This window comes from Akebia trifoliata, chromosome 5, assembly GCF_017979445.1.
Source record: "Akebia trifoliata isolate Shusen 1 chromosome 5, ASM1797944v1, whole genome shotgun sequence".
Lineage (NCBI taxonomy): Eukaryota > Viridiplantae > Streptophyta > Magnoliopsida > Ranunculales > Lardizabalaceae > Akebia > Akebia trifoliata.
In genome coordinates, this window is record NC_141379.1 from 6,876,260 (window position 1) to 6,897,076 (window position 20,817).

General features: G+C 38.0%; 3 protein-coding genes across 8 annotated transcripts; 2 read left to right on the plus strand and 1 right to left on the minus strand.

Annotated features, from left to right (window-relative positions):
• The first annotated feature begins 6,234 nt into the window (after nucleotides 1–6,234).
• LOC147401317 (Pentatricopeptide repeat (PPR) superfamily protein) lies at nucleotides 6,235–9,134 on the plus strand. Its single transcript, XM_086442543.1, has one exon. The coding sequence runs from the start codon at nucleotides 6,433–6,435 to the stop codon at nucleotides 8,557–8,559; it is 2,127 nt and encodes a 708-aa protein (XP_086298669.1). The 5' UTR covers nucleotides 6,235–6,432; the 3' UTR covers nucleotides 8,560–9,134.
• Nucleotides 9,135–9,277: 143 nt separating this feature from the next.
• On the plus strand, nucleotides 9,278–12,392 carry LOC147401318 (pentatricopeptide repeat-containing protein At4g21300-like). Its single transcript, XM_086442542.1, has one exon. The coding sequence runs from the start codon at nucleotides 9,714–9,716 to the stop codon at nucleotides 12,117–12,119; it is 2,406 nt and encodes an 801-aa protein (XP_086298668.1). The 5' UTR covers nucleotides 9,278–9,713; the 3' UTR covers nucleotides 12,120–12,392.
• Nucleotides 12,393–12,787: 395 nt separating this feature from the next.
• On the minus strand, nucleotides 12,788–20,179 carry LOC147401319 (uvrB/uvrC motif-containing protein). 6 transcript variants are annotated; one of them, XM_086442545.1, is made up of 10 exons: nucleotides 20,030–20,173; nucleotides 18,237–18,284; nucleotides 17,796–18,131; nucleotides 17,559–17,618; nucleotides 16,224–16,318; nucleotides 15,857–16,029; nucleotides 14,543–14,655; nucleotides 14,061–14,106; nucleotides 13,478–13,518; nucleotides 12,788–13,392 (listed from the first exon to the last, which is right to left on the minus strand). In XM_086442545.1, exons 3-10 carry the CDS (start codon nucleotides 18,126–18,128, stop codon nucleotides 13,237–13,239), a joined length of 1,017 nt encoding a protein of 338 aa, XP_086298671.1. In that variant the 5' UTR covers nucleotides 18,129–18,131; nucleotides 18,237–18,284; nucleotides 20,030–20,173; the 3' UTR covers nucleotides 12,788–13,236. The 6 variants fall into 6 exon arrangements, with proteins under 6 accessions (XP_086298671.1, XP_086298672.1, XP_086298670.1 ...); XM_086442546.1 differs by having other exon boundaries at nucleotides 18,232–18,284; XM_086442544.1 differs by having other exon boundaries at nucleotides 18,213–18,284.
• Between the last annotated feature and the right edge of the window lie 638 nt (nucleotides 20,180–20,817).

The window sequence follows — 20,817 nt, forward strand, 5'->3', positions numbered from 1 at the left end:
GAATGGAGATAACGGGTCCTCTTGCCTCAACCCTCTCGAACCCCTAAAAAATGCCTATTGGACTCCCGTTAATAAGAATTGAGTAAAACACCGTTGTAACACATTTCATAATTCAATTGATCTACTTCGCTCCAAAACTCATCCTCCTTATCATATATTTTAAGAAATCCCTACTCATATGATCATAAGCCTTATGCAGATCTATTTTTCCAATCATCCCCTTTTTCTTGTTCTTAATCATCGAATCAAGACATTCATTGACTATCAAAACTCCATCAAGAATTTGTCTCCCTCTAATGAAGGTTTTTTGCTTGTTTTCAATAAGCTTAGGGAAAACAACTTTCAAACGCGAAGCTAGAACTTTGGATATAATCTTGTACATTGAATTCACTAAGCTAATGAGTCTGAAATCTCCTAACTTATCCATTCCTGCTCTCTTGGGTATCAAGGCTACAAAAGTACTATTAAAACTATAATCTAAGCACTTCTTATCTTACAACTCTTTGATGACTTCCATGAAGTCCTTTGAGACGACCTCCCAACAATGTTTGAAAAATTCCATAGTAAAACCATTCGGCCCTGGTGCCTTATCCCCACTCATCGAACCAATAACTGATCTAATCTCCTCCTCCCCGAATTGTCTTTCCAATCACAACCTATCTTCCTGATGTAACGAATTAAACTCTAGATTGTCCGACCGTGATCTTGAGGGTTCCTTTTCATTGTACAAGTCTTTGTAATAGCCAACCACGTTTTCCATAATCTCCTCTTCTCCTACCACCATGATATCCTTGATGGAAAGTTTATCAATTTGATTACTCTTCTATGTGAGTTGGCAACTTTGTGAAAAAAATTTGTGTTGTTATCCCCTTCTTTCAACCATTTGACCATCGATTTTTGTTTCTAACTAATCTCCTCCATAAGTGCCAACCTTTGAAATTCCAGTTTCAACTCCATTCTTTCACCTTTTTCTTCCATATTCAAATTCTTTTTCTCTTTCTTTTTGTCCAGGGATTCAATATCTATCAAGATATCCTTTTTTCACATCGATTCTCCCTAAGACCTTTTTATGCCACACCTTCAACTTATCCTTCAAGAACTTGAGCTTATTCTTAAACACTCTACCCAAATTTCCTATAGCAGAACACTCATTCCACCAATTCCTGATGAGGTCTAGGAAGTTGGGTTGAACTAGCCACATGTTATCAAATCTGAATGGAAGAAGGTATTTTCTAGGGTGTCCAACTTTCAGGAAAATAGGAGTGTGATTAGATACTGGGCCAGGACTGGCCGAATAAATCATATTTTGAAAATTTTCCTCTCACACATTATCAACTAGAAACCTGTCTAATCTAGACATCCTTGTATTGCCTTGGTTATTAGACCACATGAATCGTCTGCCTAGAAGAGGAAAGTCCATTAAGCAATGTCTACCAATAAAATCATTGAAATTTCTCATGCCCTTAAAGATATTCGAACCACTATTCTTCTTATGGGTAAATCTGGTCACATTGAAATCCCCACCCAGCACCCAAGGTTTCTCCCAATAACCTGCTACATCTTCAAGCTCCTTCCATAACTGTTCTCTCTTCCTATTATAGTTGGCCCATAAATCTCGGAGAACTCCCACTGCAAATCATCATCCCTATTCTTACATAAGATAGAGATAGAGAATGCCCCTACCAAGTTATCTGTCACTTGGATCAAATCTTTGTTACACATCATAAGAATCCCCAAGCTGAACCAATAGTAGGGAGGGCTATCCAATCAAGGTTTCTCCCCCAAATTTCCTAAATGATTTTGTCATCACAATTAGATAATTTCGATTCTTGAAGTATAACAATGGGGGGATTTTTTACTTCTAATAAACACTTTCACTGCTACCCTTTTTCTCCTATTACCCAACCCTCTAACATTCCAAGATAAGACTCTTAGCGACATTGGAAACCAAACGAAGACCCAAAACAACCAGAAGCAACCTACCTATTCTCCAACCTAACCAATTCCTTATCTGTTCGTGGTTTGAGCAAGTTCCTTGCCATCTCCAAGGGGGCAACTACCACCAACTCATTGTTCTTTCCATCCCTATAACTTCGGATTTCCTGAATATTCTCGGAATCTAAGTGCTCATTCTTCTCCTCAATTTCGCATGTTTTACTAATGCAATTCAGTTCCTTCTCTAGAATAGTTCTATCTCTCAAGTCCCCGATAGCCACTCTCAATATCAAGGAGGATTCACTATCTCTTGTCTCTAGGACTAAGCCGAAATCTTCTGCCAAATTAAGAGCTTCACTAACTAGTCATTCCACCATTTCCAATTCTGTTCTAACTATCCCTTCCTCACACAGTTCCACTATCGACTCACCCATGTCTTTGACGACCCAATTTCCATCGTTACACACCTTTGTCCGATTATCAACTTCCACCTCCCCAGGATTCTGGGTAGTGCTACAACATTCCGATTTCCTACTACCATGTTGCAACCTTTCCTTGACCTGCCCTGCCACAAGCTTCTTATCGATGCCCACAACTACTTGTAAGGAGAGATCTGTAGATAATGGGCAAGGATCGCAAATCACCCTTTGTTGAGAAATGTGAGTGCATGGATCTAGCAAGGCATTTCTTGGAACTAGAGGGTTGCATCTCTCCGTTTGTTCCCTCATATCCAACTCTCCTACACCGAATAAATTATGTCCGATCAAGCTATCATTTTTCCCATGAAACTTGAATTCCTTAACCACTGGAGTTGGAGTACCTTCGACATCAAAACCCGCCCAAACTTCAAGGTTACTCATGGTTATTCGGTTAATTGCAGAAACCTTGCCTATTTCTCTCTCATTCGTGTCCGAAGAGCGAGACGATGGAGAATGGGCTTCATCCGTTACCAGCCTCCTCTTTAGATCTAACAAATGATTAATAATAAGGCGGGCTTGTTTCGCTTTCAGCCCAGCCCCTATTATGATTCACCTTTGCGCCGTCGCGAGCCTTAACAGTCCTATTATGAGAGTTAGTTATCTTATCGGGGAGTGGCTGTAAAGAAAGGTCCAGGCCTTCTCCCACTAGATCCTCACTGCCCAGCCCAAAATCGGATGAGTGACCGACTTTAGTCGGTTTTGTTGTTGTGGGCCCAGCACCACCATACTGGGCCTCTTAGTACTTAAGTCCCAACCCAGCTACTTGGAGTTTATTAGACTCCACCAAGCCATACTTGACTTGTGCAACCACCTAATATATTCCAGATTTTTAGCTGCCTTAGCTAATAGCTCCACCGTACGAGCATGCTCCGGATCCTAGCTACGTGGCTTCAAACATTTATTGCTTATAACACGTGTTCCTGTCCCTGGAAAGAATTTGAATTTACAAAAACTCGATAGCTTGCTTTGCACACCTCCTCCCCTTGGTTCCGTTATCTCCCGGACCAAACTTTTAATTCCAGGCACCTCCTTCTCCAACTATCCCTCCCGTTCCTCCAATTGAAAACATTCCTCAGCTACCTGGATACCTATCTCTGTAGAACTATTGAGCTCGGCTTTATCTCTGTTCCCATATTCTGCTATATGAACCTGCCTCTCCACATCGATCCCTAACATGTATCAAAATCCATCGACCCAGAGATATAAACCTTGAGGCATTCTCCATGGAGAGCAGCCAACCCTTAGCCTTGCTTTATCCAATCTTGTGCGATGTAAGGTGCTCGACTCCACCCAGCTGAGCACTGATCTTTTTGAAGGCGTGGTTAATCCATAAATGAAATGGTAACCTGCTGATGCTAATCCAAGTCCCACATTCCTTCCAAACTGGTTTTATGGTGTTGCAATCCGCAAACCAGGGCCGTAAGCTAAAAGTGTATTTCCGGTCAAAACTATTCTCATTGAGTTCACCTTCTGGAAGTCTAATCTGCTACCCAGCATCAAGACCCAAGTGAAGGGTTCCCAATCTAGTTATTTAATCTTCGAGGACTGAGGTATACTTAGCTTAATTTTTGAGATAAAACCATCCCAAGCTGCCTCTAGAGAACTCGATCTGTAGATAAATGCCCACCTCCATTTGCCGAACATTGTGCCATTATTGTGGGCTTGCTTAACCACAGGAATGGAGATCTCCTCTTCACCTAATGTCTCTGGAGACTTTGAGGTAGAAGGTTTACTCAAAACCTTAGCCCACAACTTGACCTTTCCTCCCTCCTCCACAGGTGCTTTCATCTTCTAATCTGGACTTAACAGAGCTTTAAAAGCTATACTAACTTCCCCCCAACCATTACCACTTAGACCTTTAGGGAAGACAATCCCTCGTGATCGTATCTTCTCCGAAAATTGTTGAAGTTTCAAAAATCTACCGTAAGGATTCTATGCTCGCTGGATCAAAAAGATTATGTTATCCTTCGAATGCTTAGCCCTGAATGTTTTTTATTAGATTCTTGCTAGGTCAAGTTGTTTAGATACCCATAGTTCTTCTTCGTCCAACAGCTGAAGAGACGATTCAAACCTTCTCCCCTTTTCTTTTATCTCGATGATCCCAAACCTCCTTTAACTCGAATACCTTGCGTTCCACTATTAACTCTCTCCTCCGAATAACCAGCTCCTCCGCCTCCAACCAAAAAAAAAAAAAAAACTAAAATATTTTTGAAATTGCAAAATTCATTATACATCTCCTAAATATAAGATAAGAAGCTTTCAAATGTTAAAACTATGTTAATGATTTATTATCAATAAGTAATAGTGTAGATCAACCACAAGGGGTTGGTCTTATGGCAACTTGAGCCTTGATAAGCTCCTCAGGAAGAATAGGTCAAGTGTTTGAAATCCCACCGAAGCTATGAATTTCTTGGGACCACCCTCTAGGGTGTGGTTGCCCTCGACTCAACCTATTGCACATAGAACTTTTTACGAGGCGGTGTGTGTACCAATAAATAATAATATAGATCAATTGTTATTTGATTTTTTAATTAAGCTGTGAGTAAGAGTGGATTACAAGATTCTCTTTTTTTTAAGATGAAATTTAATTAAATAAAATTAATTTACTTTGTGTGAAATATTATCGGTGTTAAATTGTGAAAGAAATGATTTTTCTATAGTTTTTATGTTGAGAGAGTAAATAGTGACAAGGGAAGCAAAGCAAATGGGCACAAAAAATGACATAGTTAGGATTTCAGTAGAAAAAAAACTACTGAAAAATGAATGTACAAGAGGATTCTTTTGTCACACCAACTTTTGATAACTAATATTGGCATTCTAACTTTTACTTATTATGCCTCAATTTCTTTAAGTATTTATCACACCCCAATTAAAAATTAAAACATTCTTCAAATATTACAAACATTTGGCTCAAATTATAATTTGAACATTACCAAACATTATAATAATCGTTCAAACAATGTCAATAGTTATTTACAATTATGATTAGACTCCCCCAAAACTAAAAATCTAGCAACAAAAAAATAAAATATCGAAAGAGCTTTTATTGACACCCAACTTTTACTTGTTCTCAACCATTCATTTAGAGAAATTCTATTGCCATACCAACTGTTGCTAACGCCACCCAATTCATATTTAAATCACCCAAAAATTGAGATATTTCCCAAAATGTGCACAACTTATGTCAAAATTTTGATTTCGGTACACTGTTTATATTAATTCTCCAAAACATATTTTTCCAGTGAATTCATCACTTTTATAATCAATGACTTCGTTGATAAATTACTAGTGAGGTCGTTGATATAGCAAAATCACTGGTATTTTATCAGTGAATTCATTGATTATAAAAGTGATGAACTCAGTTGAAAAACATGTTCTGGGAATTGAAATGAATATTGTACTAGATTCAAAATTTCATCATGTTCATCGCACAAAATAAAGATTCACCACTCAAAAATTAGCACAAATCTTGCTTGGGGTGGCATTAACAAAAGTTCGCGTGACAATAGAAGCTCTCTCCATTTATTTTCTTTATTTTTAATTATGTTTTTAAAACTCGTCCGAAACCGAGACATATCTTCCGAGTTAACTCGGTATCAAAACTAAATGAGACCAACTCACAAAGTCACTTTTTTTTTATTATAGAGATTAATTTTTTACCTTTTTAAATGAGATGTCTCAAACGTATCAGAAAACTCATCCGAGACAACTCCGTATCGGGCCTGGATGAGACGAGATGCGAAACCGAGTTTTAAAACCATGTTTTTAATTGAGTTGTAATAAGTAAAAGTTGGGATTTAAATAGCAGCTATCTAAATTTTATGGCATAAAGTTTTTTTTTCCCTGATCAATGTGTTCCTTATTAGAACTTGGAAAGTCAGCCAAAATTGTTTAATATCCAAGCGTCACAGGTGGAGCATCTAAAAAATTTCAATTACAACGGCTATCATGTTCACCAAAACCAAGAAAATGGCGGGAATGATTCTCAAAAGGATATCCATAGCCAGATGAGAAGAAGATGAAACTGATCCCTATTTTACAGAGACATCTCCCACGCATCGGCAACTCTGACCTCCGTTGGAGAAATTTTACCAAAACTACCCTCCAAAAACCTATAGAACCTTTCGAAATCGATAAAACCATAGCTTCAATCCATTCCATCTCTTCAAACCCCATGTTTTCTCTGTTGGGCCTCTGCAACAACATCAGTTCTCTCAAGAAAATCCATGCCCTCCTTATCCTTCATGGCCTAACACATGACCTTCTTTGCCAAACTAAATTAGTTAGTTTGTATGGTTTATTCGGGCACGTCAAATGGGCACGCTTGGTTTTCAATCAGATACGAAACCCAGATTTCTATTCGTGGAAAGTGATGATCAGATGGTATTTTTTGAATGATTTATACTTGGAAATTGTAATGTTCTACAACTGTATGAAACAATGCCTAAGAGAGAACGACAACATTGTTTTCTCAATTGTGTTGAAAGCGTGCACCGAGCTTTATGATATAGAAAAAGGGATGGAAATACATTGCCAGATTGTTAAGGTGGGGAGTCCTGATAGTTTCGTACTTACGGGTCTTGTCGATATGTATGCTAAGTGTGGAGAGATCGACAATTCTCGTCTTATGTTTGATGAAATTTCCGATAAAAATGTGGTTTCGTGGACTTCATTGATCGTGGGTTATGTACAGAACAGTTGTTCAGAAGAAGGGTTGGTTCTATTTAATAAGATGAAACAGTGTTTGATTGAACCTAATCATTTTACTATGGGGAGCTTACTCACGGCATGTACAAAATTAGATACTTTACATCAAGGAAAGTGGGTTCATGGATATATAATCAAAATGGGTAATGAATTGAATTCTTTCATAGTAGCTGCACTAGTAGACATGTATGCAAAGTGCGGTGCAGTTAGCGATGCTCGGCTGGTATTCGATGAGCTAACTACTGCTGATATGGTCCCATGGACGACCATGATTGTCGGGTACACGCAAAGAAATTTACCCAATGAAGCGTTGATGCTGTTTACCGACAAGAGATGGGCAAGTGTGTCCCCCAATTCTGTTACTGTAGCGAGCATTCTTTCTGCATGTGCTCAAGTGGGCAATTCGAATTTGGGTAGGTCAGTTCATGGTCTTGGGATTACATTAGGGTTGGAAGATGTAACTGTGAGTAATGCTCTCGTGCATATGTATGCAAAATGTCATAGAATTGGAGAAGCTAGTTATGTATTCGACATGATTTCGAACAAGGACGTGATTGCTTGGAATTCGATGATCACTGGGTACTCCCAAAATGGGTATGCTTATGAAGCCCTCATATTCTTTCGTCGAATGAGGTACTATTTTGCACTTGATGCTGTCACATTGGTGAGTGTCCTCTCGGCGTGTGCTAGCTTAGGTGCTCTTCGGATTGGTTGTGCACTTCAAGCTTATGCTACAAAGGAAGGTTTGTTATCATCCAACATACATGTTGGTACCGCACTTCTTAACATGTATTCTAAATGTGGGGACTTTGGATGTGCTCGAAGAGTCTTTGATGAGATGGGAGAGAAGAACACAGTGACATGGAGTGCCATGATGGCTGGATATGGCATGCATGGGGATGTCAATGGGTCGCTCATACTTTTTGGTGAGATGTTGAAGGAGAACTTGGAGCCTAATGAAGTAGTCTTCACAAGCATTTTATCCGCTTGTAGCCATACGGGGATGATCGGGGAAGGATGGAAGTATTTTGATTCCATGTGTCAAGAGTATCATGTTGTACCTTCCATGAAACATTATGTATGTATGATTGATCTACTCTCTCGAGCTGACAGGATCATAGAGGCGTTGGAGTTTATAGAGAGAATGCCAGTTCAAGCGGATGTTAGAGCATGGGGTGCTGTGCTCCATGGATGCACACTCCATTCAAGATTGGATCTCGGAGAGATAGCGGCAAGTAGGATGTTAGAGTTGAAGCCTAATAGTGCGGGGTACTATGTGCTCGTATCGAACTTCTATGCTTTGGTTGGAAAATGGGATAAGGTCAATGAGATGAGGGAGTTGATGAAGGAAAGAGGATTGAGCAAATTCCCTGGGTGTAGCTTGGTGGACAGGGATGATAGTGATCTTTCTGACTTGAGAGTGGCATCTCTTCGATAGGTACATTCTTCAGAGAGGTGTTTGTGGAGTTAGGGTCATGGTTATCACCACAAATGTGCTCAGGATTGCACTTGGTAAGGTTGTTTTCTTCTCTATAAATTCTTGTGAAGGAATGTAGCCCTATCAACCTCGATGCGGATCTGGAATCGATGAAAGATGTTTCAAGGGCATGTCTTGCATACTCTACAAAGGAGACGGTGCATTGCACAATGCCATGGAAGTCTCCTTGTAGGAACCTTTTTGACAAGTTGAGCATGATTCCTTGACGCAGAACTTTCCTCTCAATGAATGTTATTCTACACTGGCACCAAGTTCATGCAAAAGGTCTCCTGCATCACGAATGTTTTAAATTGTAACACAAAGTGAAAATATAGAGATTATAGGTCAGGAGAAACTCAGATTCATCAATAAGGTTCTTGTTAACATTAACCTTTTGCAATTTTGATCTCCACAGTATGTCTGTCTTCTGTGTATATTGTATGTAGTGTTACAAGACCATCCATGACATTTGATTTCTTATAGTAAGTGTGGGACAGATGATTCTAAATAAATATTTAAAGGGAGTGCATTTGATATGTGATTGGCCTGTTTTCCATGACATTGCTAATGTAACAGTGAAACTCATGAATCTGGTTTCTTGGTAGACGACAGTGTTCAGCAATGCCATTGGACCTGAAAATTATTTTAACCATTAAACCTCATCTTCAACCTTTTGTAGAAACACCTTAATATTTTAACCCAAGAATCCATCATCTTTCACTTCCCGAAAATCCAATCTTGTTCTTCAGGTTTGAGGGTTGAAGGAGATAGAACCTCAAGGCTGAGGTTAAGGGTAAAAAGTTTTGCCCTAGAGGTTGAAGAAGGCGGTTTTGGGGAGAAAAAACAAGGATTCCTGGCTAGAGGTTGAAGATGAGTGCATTTAGGGCATTTTCTATTGATTTCTCATAGAAGACCAAAGTCAAGGGGGCATGTCATCAATTTGAAAATTCTGGCCTATCTCTAATATTCACTAAAACGTGGAGGGGTATGTCTAAAGCACCCAACTATTTATTGTTCTTGCCAAGAACTATACGTTACAGAGGGAACTCTTTGAAATTTGAATAGAAATCCCATCAGTTTCTCCAAGAATCTCCCATGAAATTCAGATAAAAAAAATGCTTATTTTTCTCTCTGGGTTTTGTTCTGCAACCCATAAAATTCTCACTCTTCCACCCATTTGTACACTCTATAGGCTTCTCTGCAATTCAAGCGAAGAAAAGTCAGTTTATCAAGAATTACCCATTTCCGAGAGATATATTTCTTACTTGGAAAACTGCCCAGGTATCAATTCTCTGAGAAAGCTTCATGCTTGCTCTATCACTTTCGGACTCGAAAACCACATTTACCTTGGTTCCAAGCTTCTAAATTGCTACGCCAGCTTCGATTGCTTAGCTGAATCAAGATGGATTTTTAGTAAAATTATTAACAGGAATCTATCTCTTTGGAATTCAATCCTTGTTGGGTATTTCAGATCCGGTCATTTCGATGAAGTTCTAAGGCTGTATTTGAATTTGAAGGAGCAAAACATCAATGTGGATAGTTCAACTCTTACATTTAGTTTAAAGAGTTGTATAGAACTTGGGATCATAGAATTTGGAAGAGCAATTCATGTTGATGCTTTTAAATTTGGGAAAGATACGGATGGATTCGTGGGTTCTTCACTTATTGGCTTATACTCAAAATATGGCGATATAGAGGATGCAAGAGAAGTGTTTGAGGAAATTTTCAATAGAGATGTGGTTGCTTATACGGCGATGGTTACTGGGTATGCACAGATTTCTGATAGACGCGCTTATGAGGCTTTTAGAATTGTTGGGTGTATGAAGAAGGACGGGTTGGATCCAAATCGAGTAACTCTAGTGAGCTTGCTTAAGGTAGCTGCCCAGTTAGAAGTAATCCAAGAGGGTCGAACAGTCCATGGCTATGCTATTAGAAGACACTTTGATTGTTTCGATGAAGTTCTTGAGACAAGTCTCTTGGATATGTATATAAAATGTGGGGCTTCGGATGTGGCGACATCCATTTTTAGTAGAATGAATATAAGAAGTGTTGCTTCTTGGAATGCATTGATCGCAGGCCATGTTCAAATTGGGCGGAGCTCGAAAGCTTTGGAAATCTTCTATCAAATGGTACAAGCAAATTTCTTTCCAGATTTGATCACTCTAGCAAATGGGCTTTTGGGTTGTGCAGATTTGAAATGCTTGGTTCAAGGCAAGTGCATCCATTGTTACATAATTCGATTGGGAATCCATCTGGATCTAGTCGCAACCACCGCTATGATTGATATGTACTCTAAATGCAACAACATAAACCAAGCAAGGTCAGTTTTTGATGGGATGAAGAGAAGGGATGTTATCTTGTTTAATGTGATGATCGCAGGGTATCTTCAGAGTGGGTTTGCTGATAAGGCCATTAAGACATTCTATGTGATGGTCGAAGCAGGCGTCAGACCTAACCCGGCGACCTTTCTGAGCATTCTATCCGCATATGCAGATTTAATGGACATAAGAGAAGGAAGATGGGTCCATGGGTACATAGTGAGATATGGGTTCGAGTCGAATATTGAAATAGTGAATCAGGTTCTATACATGTATGCAAAATGTGGGTGCATTGACATTGCGAGGCAAGTCTTCGATGGGATAACGAGTAGAGACTTGGTGTCTTGGACATCAATGATGATGGGTTATGTACATCATGGGCATGCTGATGAAGGTGTAGCATTGTTTCGGCTGATGCAATTAGAATGTGTAGAAACCGATTCCATCACCCTAATAAATTTGGTTCAAGCTTTTTCTCAGCTTGGGTGTTTAAAACTAACAAGGGAAGTTCAGGGTCACGTGTATCGGATTGAATTGGAGAAAGAAATCCCTCTCATCAATTCTCTGGTTACATCTTATGCAAAATTTGGTAGGTTAGACATGGCAAAAGCTCTGTTTGAGCATTCAATCGGACGTGATCTGGCCTCATGGAATACGATGATTGCAGCATACGGGATGCATGGTTACTGTATAGAAGCACTCGAATTGTTTGATCGGATGCAAGAGAAAAAGATTAAACCCAATGAGTTAACCTTCACGTCGTTACTGTCCGCTTGCAGCCACACGGGTCTGGTGGAAGTGGGCCAACAAATTTTCCATTCCATGGTTTCCAAGCATTCTATGGTTCCACGTGAAGAACATTACAGTTGCATGGTTGATTTATTGGGGCGAGCAGGTCGGCTCAAAGAAGCTTACAATCTTGTGAAGTGCCTTCCCTCAAGAGAGAGTGTTTCTGCATTGGCTGCTTTGCTTTCTGCTTGTAGAGTTCATAGGAATACTGAGATGGGTGAGATTGTGGGAAGGCAGCTTTTGCAGTTAGAGCCTGAAAACTCTGGTGCTTACACTTTGTTGTCTAACATATATGCTGAAGCTGGCAAATGGAATGAAATGGCCAGACTAAGAGTGATCGCAAAAGAGAGAGGTTTGAGAAAGCAGCCCGGGTATAGCATGATTGAGTTAGATCAGCAGGGATGCGGAATGTGAATCTATTGTACATTAGATTGACCATCGAAATTGTAGTCCAACTATTCATAGTTCGGAATCAGCCAATTAGAGATTCGGCAGTTGAATCCCATTTTGGTGTTTTGTAGCCAATAAGGTGCAGTGTTGTACATAAGAGACATGGGTTTGATCACTCTGCTTGTGATCATGAAACTTTAACAAGTCTATACAACCATGAAGATTCTTTGGTATGTGTAAATCTTTGTATTGGAGTGACAATGTTGATTCATGATCTCTGCACAGTTTCGACAAATCATTTGGGCCAAAAAACACAATCTGATCCAATGATCTCAACTGAACAACCAATAAGAAATCCAAAAGATTGGATAGTTATAGGCACGATGCGACCAGGTCAGCTTCAACCCAAGAGAGTTCCTAGGTGAAACTCAGTTAAACTAGAAAGAAGCTTAATGAATTACCACAAATCACCCATCATCCGGCAAGTCTGAGTTAACTTGCTCTTTTCAAGTAAGGCTGATGAGATGAATAAAATTTTCTTCTAGAATGCTAGATTGCAAACAAAAAGATGAAAAACTCACAAAAATTCGAACTTACAGGTCCTTAAGTGGATTTTTCGAGTCCCTGCCAAATTGAACACTCAAAGCTAGATAAACATCTCATGCATTCCTCTTTTCTTCCCCTCTTATAAACAAGATAATCCAGCAATATTTTTCTTTATTTCACGGAATGTGATTCCCCCTTATTTATCATATTTACATACACCAACATCATATATGCGTGAAGCCTTGTGGGCCTGCTAGTCTAGTAGGATGCATAGGACTGAAATAACATTTTGTTACCTTTCCAAAAAAAAAAAAAACAAAAAAACCAACATTTTGTCATCCCAACTGTTCTGTAATGCGAATAAACCAGATTACACAACAATATCCATTCAAGGGGTTTTTAGGGGACTTCAATCATAAGAGGACACTAGGACAGACCCCACAACAAAGCTGGTGCTGATATAAATGTGGGCCAACTTTGATTCGGGATACCATGTGTTTGAACATCTCCGACATTGTGCGTCATGCACGCTGTGCTACAGAATTGATGCCTACGACTTTAATTTCCAAGAAAAAAGGAAATCAAGAACCAGACCTTAGGTATTTCCTCCGCCGCCCTCATCCTCTGAATCCATGGGCACTTCATGGCGAGGCTTGTTGAACTTCTCCCGCAATTGCTTTATAGGGATGAAATCTCCCATCGAGTCCATGCCATAAAATAAGAAGGAAATATAGGGATGATCAAATCTGTCCTGCACATATAAAGTACAGCCCACATGAGGTGAGAAGGAAAGTTGACGGGTGTACGTTAGGTGTTTTCAAGAACTTCTTACTCACTTTGTCTGGTTGATCAGGAGCTAACAAATTCTCCTCGGGAACTGCAGCACAGAAACAAATAAGGAATACATTACAGTGACAGGCAGATTAACACCAAAGTTGACAAAAGGAATCCGAGAATGGATGAAATTAATATTACAAAACACTAGTTCTGAAATTGTGAAGCCTTGGAACTGTGGCTTAGAGAAAAGTAGAGGGCACTCACACGTTCATGAACCACCAAATAGAAAAAGTAACTATCTATTAAAAGAAGAGAGCTGCTATTGGCACCCCAACTTTTACTTATTGCACCCCATTTAATAAATAAGTCAATGGTTGAGGATAAGTAAAAGTTGGGGTGTGAATAGAAACTCTCATACAAGCCAAATCCTAATTGTAAACAACTGCTGAAGTTGTTTGCAAGTGTTATAATGCTTTCTAATGTGTAATAACTTGAACCAAATTTTTGTACTGTTTGAATGGTGTGTTCTAATCTTTAATTAAGGTGTGATAAATAATTTAAGAACTTGGGGTGTAATAAGTAAAAGTTGGGGTGCCAATAGCAGCTCTCTAAAAGAATAAGATTGAACAGCTGCTACTTTACCATAAGCCACAAGTAGGTTGGGGTCCGCACGTACATCAACCAAGACCTGTAAATAACAGACATTAACTGAATCTGTAAATATGTAATAGCATCTAAAGCTTCTAATTCAATTTATCTTGTCAGTTCAACTTTGATTTCCTTCCATCACCAAGGAGATAAATTCTCAAAGACACTAATATGACAATCCAAACCATTTTATAACTCAGAAGAAACACAGAAAAAAGTATTCAAAAACATCAAAATTCTAACATATTCCTTATGAAAAGGAGTTTGTTTACTTGAGTGTTAATCCAAAATGAGATATTACACTCCAAAAACATTTTAACTCACCAAAACAAACATGGATAAAAAAACAAGAAAGGGAGAGCAACCAAAAAGTTGGACCATCAACAATTAATAAAAATAATGATGCATAGATAAGATTGAAAGGAAATCATTATGAATTGCACACCAAGGACACCAGCAAAGAAAGCAGATTAGACCTGATAAAATGGCTGATTACACCCTCGTGGCAACTTTTCAACATGAGCGATTTCCATCCATGAACTTGATTCACAGCACACAGGATCCATCCCACAAACCACAGCTCGATAGCCTGAAAGAATGTGATGAACTTTCAAAGACTTAATAAGCAAGAAAGCACAGTTTAGCCCTTATCAATTGTGACCCACCATGAAGAACATCTACATATAAAATCTTCTATATCGTAGATGTATTCTGTAGTTTCAGGAACTTGTGCACAGTTCAAAGTTTTGTGCTGTTTTGGAATGTTTCAGTAGAACATTCCAGTTTGGTTGAGATTGGAATAAACATTGACTGTTTTGAGAATGTTACAAATTGTCTTAGAATATTTTGGTCGACAAGTTTTGATTTTTCTCCTGATCGAACATTGCATTGAAGTGAGATTGTAAACCTTTGTACAAAAATGCTCATAGCTGAAAAAGAAAATGGACCCAAACAATAGTGTTTAGAAAAAATAATAATAATAAAACCCCTCCCACAGAAACAGGGATGAAGAAAAAAAATTACAATCTGACTTTCAACAGGTAATGAAACTGAAATAGCTAATATTTGATGATTTTTTTTTTTTTTTTTCGCTGTTTGCCCATTCTGTTTATAGATAGTTTGCAATGCAAAATCAACAGGGAATGAAACTGAATTAGCTAATATCTCAAGATTTTTTTGGCATGTGTCCATTCTTTGTTTATAGATAGTGCATTGCAACATGTTTCCTTTGTTTCACACATCAGTACAAGTGTTGGTAATCCTCGAACTCCAGATCTAACTTGGTTACTACCAGAGATTTTTTTAGCTCAAGGAATGGCAAGGAGTCCCCATTCCCCTCCAATGGTCCCTCCTTTGCAAACAATCTACACCAGTTTGGCTCCGATACATCCAATACTGTATTTGTGTGTGTGTGAGTGGGGGGGGTGGGGACCACCCAAATCTTTGAGTACTGAAAAAAATTCTAGAAGACACCGATTCCCTACTCGTAGTTTTGTACCCAGTAGTAGTACGCATGCTAGACATCTTGGCCCTTCCAAGTTCAATATGTAATGCTCTACACCACGCATTGCCAGACAATATTGCAAGTTCAATTCTATAAAACACACAACACAAAACCACATCTTATATTCTTAGTTTTTTCCACAGAAAGGATAAAAGCAGGGGTTGGGGCGATAACAAGGACAAAATAACAATTTGCTTTGTATCCCCCCCTCCCCTTCCTCCCTCTCTCTCCACCCATCCCTCCTATGAAACTGTAAGTAGCGAAGTGAGGAAATCCAACAACATACCAAACATTTTATGCCTCACTTTCTGCCCCAGCCGGAAAGCATATTGCACATGTTCATATACCAGAGCTTTTGCTGATGCAGCTAGAGACTCTGCCTCCAGTTTGGACATTTCATCACGCAATTCAGCTGCTAAAGCATAGTTTTCATTCTCGATCGCTTTCTGCATGTCTGTGCTGAAAGGAAAGAGGCAAAAAGGTGATCCAAGAAGCTCCAATCACTAGTCCTAGAAACAGTTCTTAAGTTGAACCAATATATAAATTCTAAAATTAAAGGAATAAACCTCCCAAATTTCGTCAAATAATTTAAACTAGAACAGTAGATATCTGGCAAACAAGCAGATAAAAGGAAAATGCAATGGACAACTCACCGTAGACGTAGAATACTAATCGCCTTATCTTGAGCTTCACTCTTTGAGTTTGATCCCCTTTTAGCTTTCCGCTGTGTGATAACCTCTGCTTCAACCTTTCAATAAGAGCATTTACAAAGAATTAATCCTTATCCATTCAATGCTTCAGTCGCAAGAAAGCTAACATAAACATGGATGTATGATGGACTAACCAAATAAGTGAATGCACTAATCCTTCACTGGATTTTTGTTTCCAATCAATTTTATAAAATACTATTTAGTATGATATAGACATAATTGATAGGAATGTTCCAGTCACTTTTCTTGGCTCTTCAAAATGCATCAGGTGATTCCTATGAAGGTAAGAGACCTCTTTGAGAGTTGGTATACTAAGGCCTTTCAAGTGAAGGGAACATTTATTTAGAAAAAGAAAATTATAACAAAAAGAAGAAAAAAAAAAAAAGAGAGAGGAAATTTAGGCAAAAAAGTTCCTTATCCTATTTGTTGGGGCTATTTAGAAGGAAAAGGAATGCAAGGGTTTTTTTTTTTTTTTTGATATGGTAGAATGTGAAGGTTTTTGAAGAAAAGGAAGAAAACATGGAGAATCCATTGTGGATGATAAAGTGACTTTTCTATTTTGGTGCACATTGATCATTGAGGAGTCCATGGGCTGTACTTTCAAGACTTTGTGCTTAAATGGACTAAGACAAATATGCCATTTTATGAATGTATTAATCCCTCTCTCAATAGCTTCGCCTGACTCATCTTTTTTGTTTGTTTGTTTTTTTTTTTTTTCCGGATGGGTAAGCTGGACTTTAACCCACGACCTCAAAGTTGATTTGCAATGTGTCAACCCAACTGAACTATGGGTCTAAGCCCAGCTCCACCTGACTCTTGTATCCTTGCTTTTGATGCCTCCTAATAAAATTATAATTTTGTACTAATCAAAGAGGAAAAAAGACAATTTTCTTCTGATTGCAATTCCATTAGTCAAAGGTTTCGTTAGTCATCTTCCCAAAGTAGCTGAGCATGACTTTAGGCAGTGTACATACCCCAAAATATAAGGTTTTTTTATTTTTTATTTTTCACCTTTTTGGGAACTTAGTAAAACAGGTAGGGATCTGCCCAATACCAACTTACCTACCAAACATGAGGGTAAAAAGAAAAGAAAGATACAAGGCTTTGAGGAAGAGGATTGAAAAAGCACACTGATATATATATAGATATGAAAAGAACAAATTTGAAACACTAAACTAAGATTATTGACAAGTGTTCAAATGGAATTCTTTGGAAAAAGGATCTTCTTTTAGTAACATATCCAATAATCTCAACATAGCATGAGTCCGATGGATTTACCTCAGTAAGCTTGTTTCTCAATTGTTTGGCAATATCATACTGCTCCATATTCAAAGCACACTGCCATTCCAGATTTCCCAAAGAAACAAAAATTAAACAATACAAAACTACAAACTGCCAAGGACGAAAGACAAGGAACTGCAACAATTTAAAGCTAATGTAACTTTTAGAAATCATCTTACTCAAGAATAGAAAACCAATAGAGGGGTGGGAGCACTCATATAAGAGCTGGCTTACCTGCACTCGAGTTGCCAAGTCTAGCTGGAAAAAGAATATTAATATGTCCTCATTAGCGCTCTCACTTTGCTCTGCACTTGCATCCATCCCCTGATCACTCCCTTTGAACAGCCATCCAGCCTGAACCCTCAAACCTTTTTGCCTTATTCTACTGCGGTGACTTGTCAGAAATAATCCCAATATGCTCTGATGCCAAAGATGATGTCTTTCTAAACCAGAGTTCATTTGGGATTTATTCGTTAACTTGGAATGATTTCTGCATAGTGTGTTAGATCCATAAACCCCAGTGTTTCCAGAAGTTGTCAAAGTGCTCACTGACACACCATGCACCATTTTCTGTTGGCAGTAAATTCCTTATTAAGAATTTTTATCAGCTCTACTCTACTATTTGATTCATGAAAAGGGTTGTATTGTTACTTCTATAATTGGGTTAAACCTTACTTCCACCGCTTCAAACTCTTCCAGATTAAGTAAGATATCAACAACCTCCTATAAAAATTGAAACCAAAAGAATAATAAGTTGTTCCAACTTCCAAAAATTAAGTGTCTATCAAAATAAAATTTCAAGAAACAATAGAAAATGCAACCATACAGATAAGGTAAAGTTAAAATTAGTCAAAATGTTTCTGAAAGAGTTGCAATAAGTGCAACAGTTTTGCCGAATCTAGTTATGTTCATGGTTTAAAATCTTGTTTTGTTTTGATAAAGAAACAATTTTGAGATACTAACAAAACGTTAGATCCATTCAAAACGAGTCTTCCATAGGATCCAGGTCAACGGGGCATGTCATCATTTTGAAAACACAGGGGTTTCTCAAATAGATAACGAAACATGGAAGGGGCTTTTGTCTCTCTCTCATGGACCTCTCACCCTCTCACAGGAAATCAGAAACAAAACTATGAATGCTTTTATTAGATGCTTGTATTGTCTCAGGATGTTGAAAACCTGAGACCCCTCATCTGATACATTCTAAGACAATACAAGATTTTAAACCATGGGTATGTGATCCTTGTAAGAGGTTCCAAAGTAAGCTTATAGAAAATTAAGCTACTTAATGATCAAGATTTGTAGAACAAAATCATTCATTCAGTCATAAATTTTTGGGATAAGGCTTCGATGATGATGATGAATGAATAAATGAGAATGATGGAGATACTATTAAATGTTAGCACGTCTCCTTGGGAGAGAGAATGATGGAGATGCTATTGAATGTTAGCACGTCTCCTTGGGAGACTGATGTGTCCCACATGCCACGTCAGTCTCCCGTAAGGTTGTCCATATATTTGGTTAATTAATTCTTTTATTTTGTTTTTAAGCCTTTTAAAATGTCTAAACTCTTGGGTAATAGATTAGTGTTAACTAGCCATATCTTATTATTCTCTAACCGAGGATGATGTAGCAAGTTGTGAGAGACTTAACCACCCATCAAAATCTCAACTTTCAAGTAACTACTTCTTTGACGAGAAAATGTTATAAAGTTTATAAAGGAATTTATGGATGGGGGTCCCTAGTCTACCAATTAAGCCTGTGATTCTCCATCAAATCAGAAGGTCTGACAGACTGGACGGCATTTTTCACACACGAGAGAATTCATTATTCATCTTCTAACACATCAAAGGCAAGAACTTATCAACAACAATACTTGGACAATTATGGCTGGAAGTCTTTCCTATAACTTCCACTTTAGATTAATTAATTAATTAAAATTAATTAAGAGAGCTGCTATTGCCACCCCAAATTTTGCTGATGCCTCACCAATTCCTATGTAAATTGCCAAAGAATTGCACACTGTTGGGATGCGTTAGCAAAAATTGGTGTGACAATAGCCGTTCTCTTGATTTAATCATAAATTCTAACACTCTTTAACTTTAAACTTTAACAACATATGATCTACCCACATTGGAAGATCCAAATCAATGAGCTTGAATATATAACGTAATTTCCCTCTAAGGAATCAAGAATCAGTGATCATCTACTCATTCTGGTTACCGAGTTAAGTTTTCTTCAACTCGGCTAACTCAGAAGTTGCGTAAGATCAAGGAATTCTTATAACAAGAAATATTCAAGTCATTTGATCCAACGAACACCCTAGACATTTAAATTAATCCAAATCACGATTGAAGACGAAATAGATAGAAAAATTACTGAAACGAAACCCTAACGATTACAGAATTTCAAAAAAAAAAAAAAAAATTACATTGTGAGGGATCACTTGAAATTGGGATTGAAATTACCTTGTTTCTATGGATTTGGAGAGATCCAAAGCCAGAAAATTAGGGCTTCTGAGAAGAGCTAAAGCGGATGATAAAACCCTAGAAATGAAAGAGCAAGACGTTGGATTTCTAACTACCAAGTGTTTCAGATACATGCGCGAAAACTTTTTATGCGGTATCGTTGTATCTTTGAAGCTGTAGGCTCGTGGAAAAAATGCCACGTACCATGGCATGTGGAGTATCCATCCGATTGGCAGAGTCAAACTTGCTAAGTATTAGAGATACCTCCCTATGTTTTGAAAATGATGACCTGCATCCCTTGACCTCAGTTTTCTAAATAGATTAAGGGGAAAAGCCTTGAAGACCCTCATCTTCAACCTCTAATAAAAAAACTCAGATTTTTCTTCTAAAAATCAATCATCTTCAACCTTATTGGATAAAAAATTTAACTCTCATCATGATGGCTTAAAATTACCCTAGAAGTTGAAGAGCTTGAACATTACTTATTTTGGGAAGAAAAAACAAATAACATTTTTGAAGAAATTAAAAATGATAGGATTTTGAGTAGAAAAATCTAGAGTTTTATGTAAAGGGTTAATTCTAAGTAGAAAACGATGAATTGAAGATTAAGTTGAATAGATATACCATGGAGGTTGGATATCTTGAAGATGATTGGTTATAAAAAGAAAAATCAAGGTTTTTGGTTAGAGATTGAAAATGAGGGCATTTGAATCTCTTTCCCTTAGTCTATTTAGAAGACTAAGATCAAGGGATGCATGTCATCAATTTCAAAACTTATGGGGGTATCT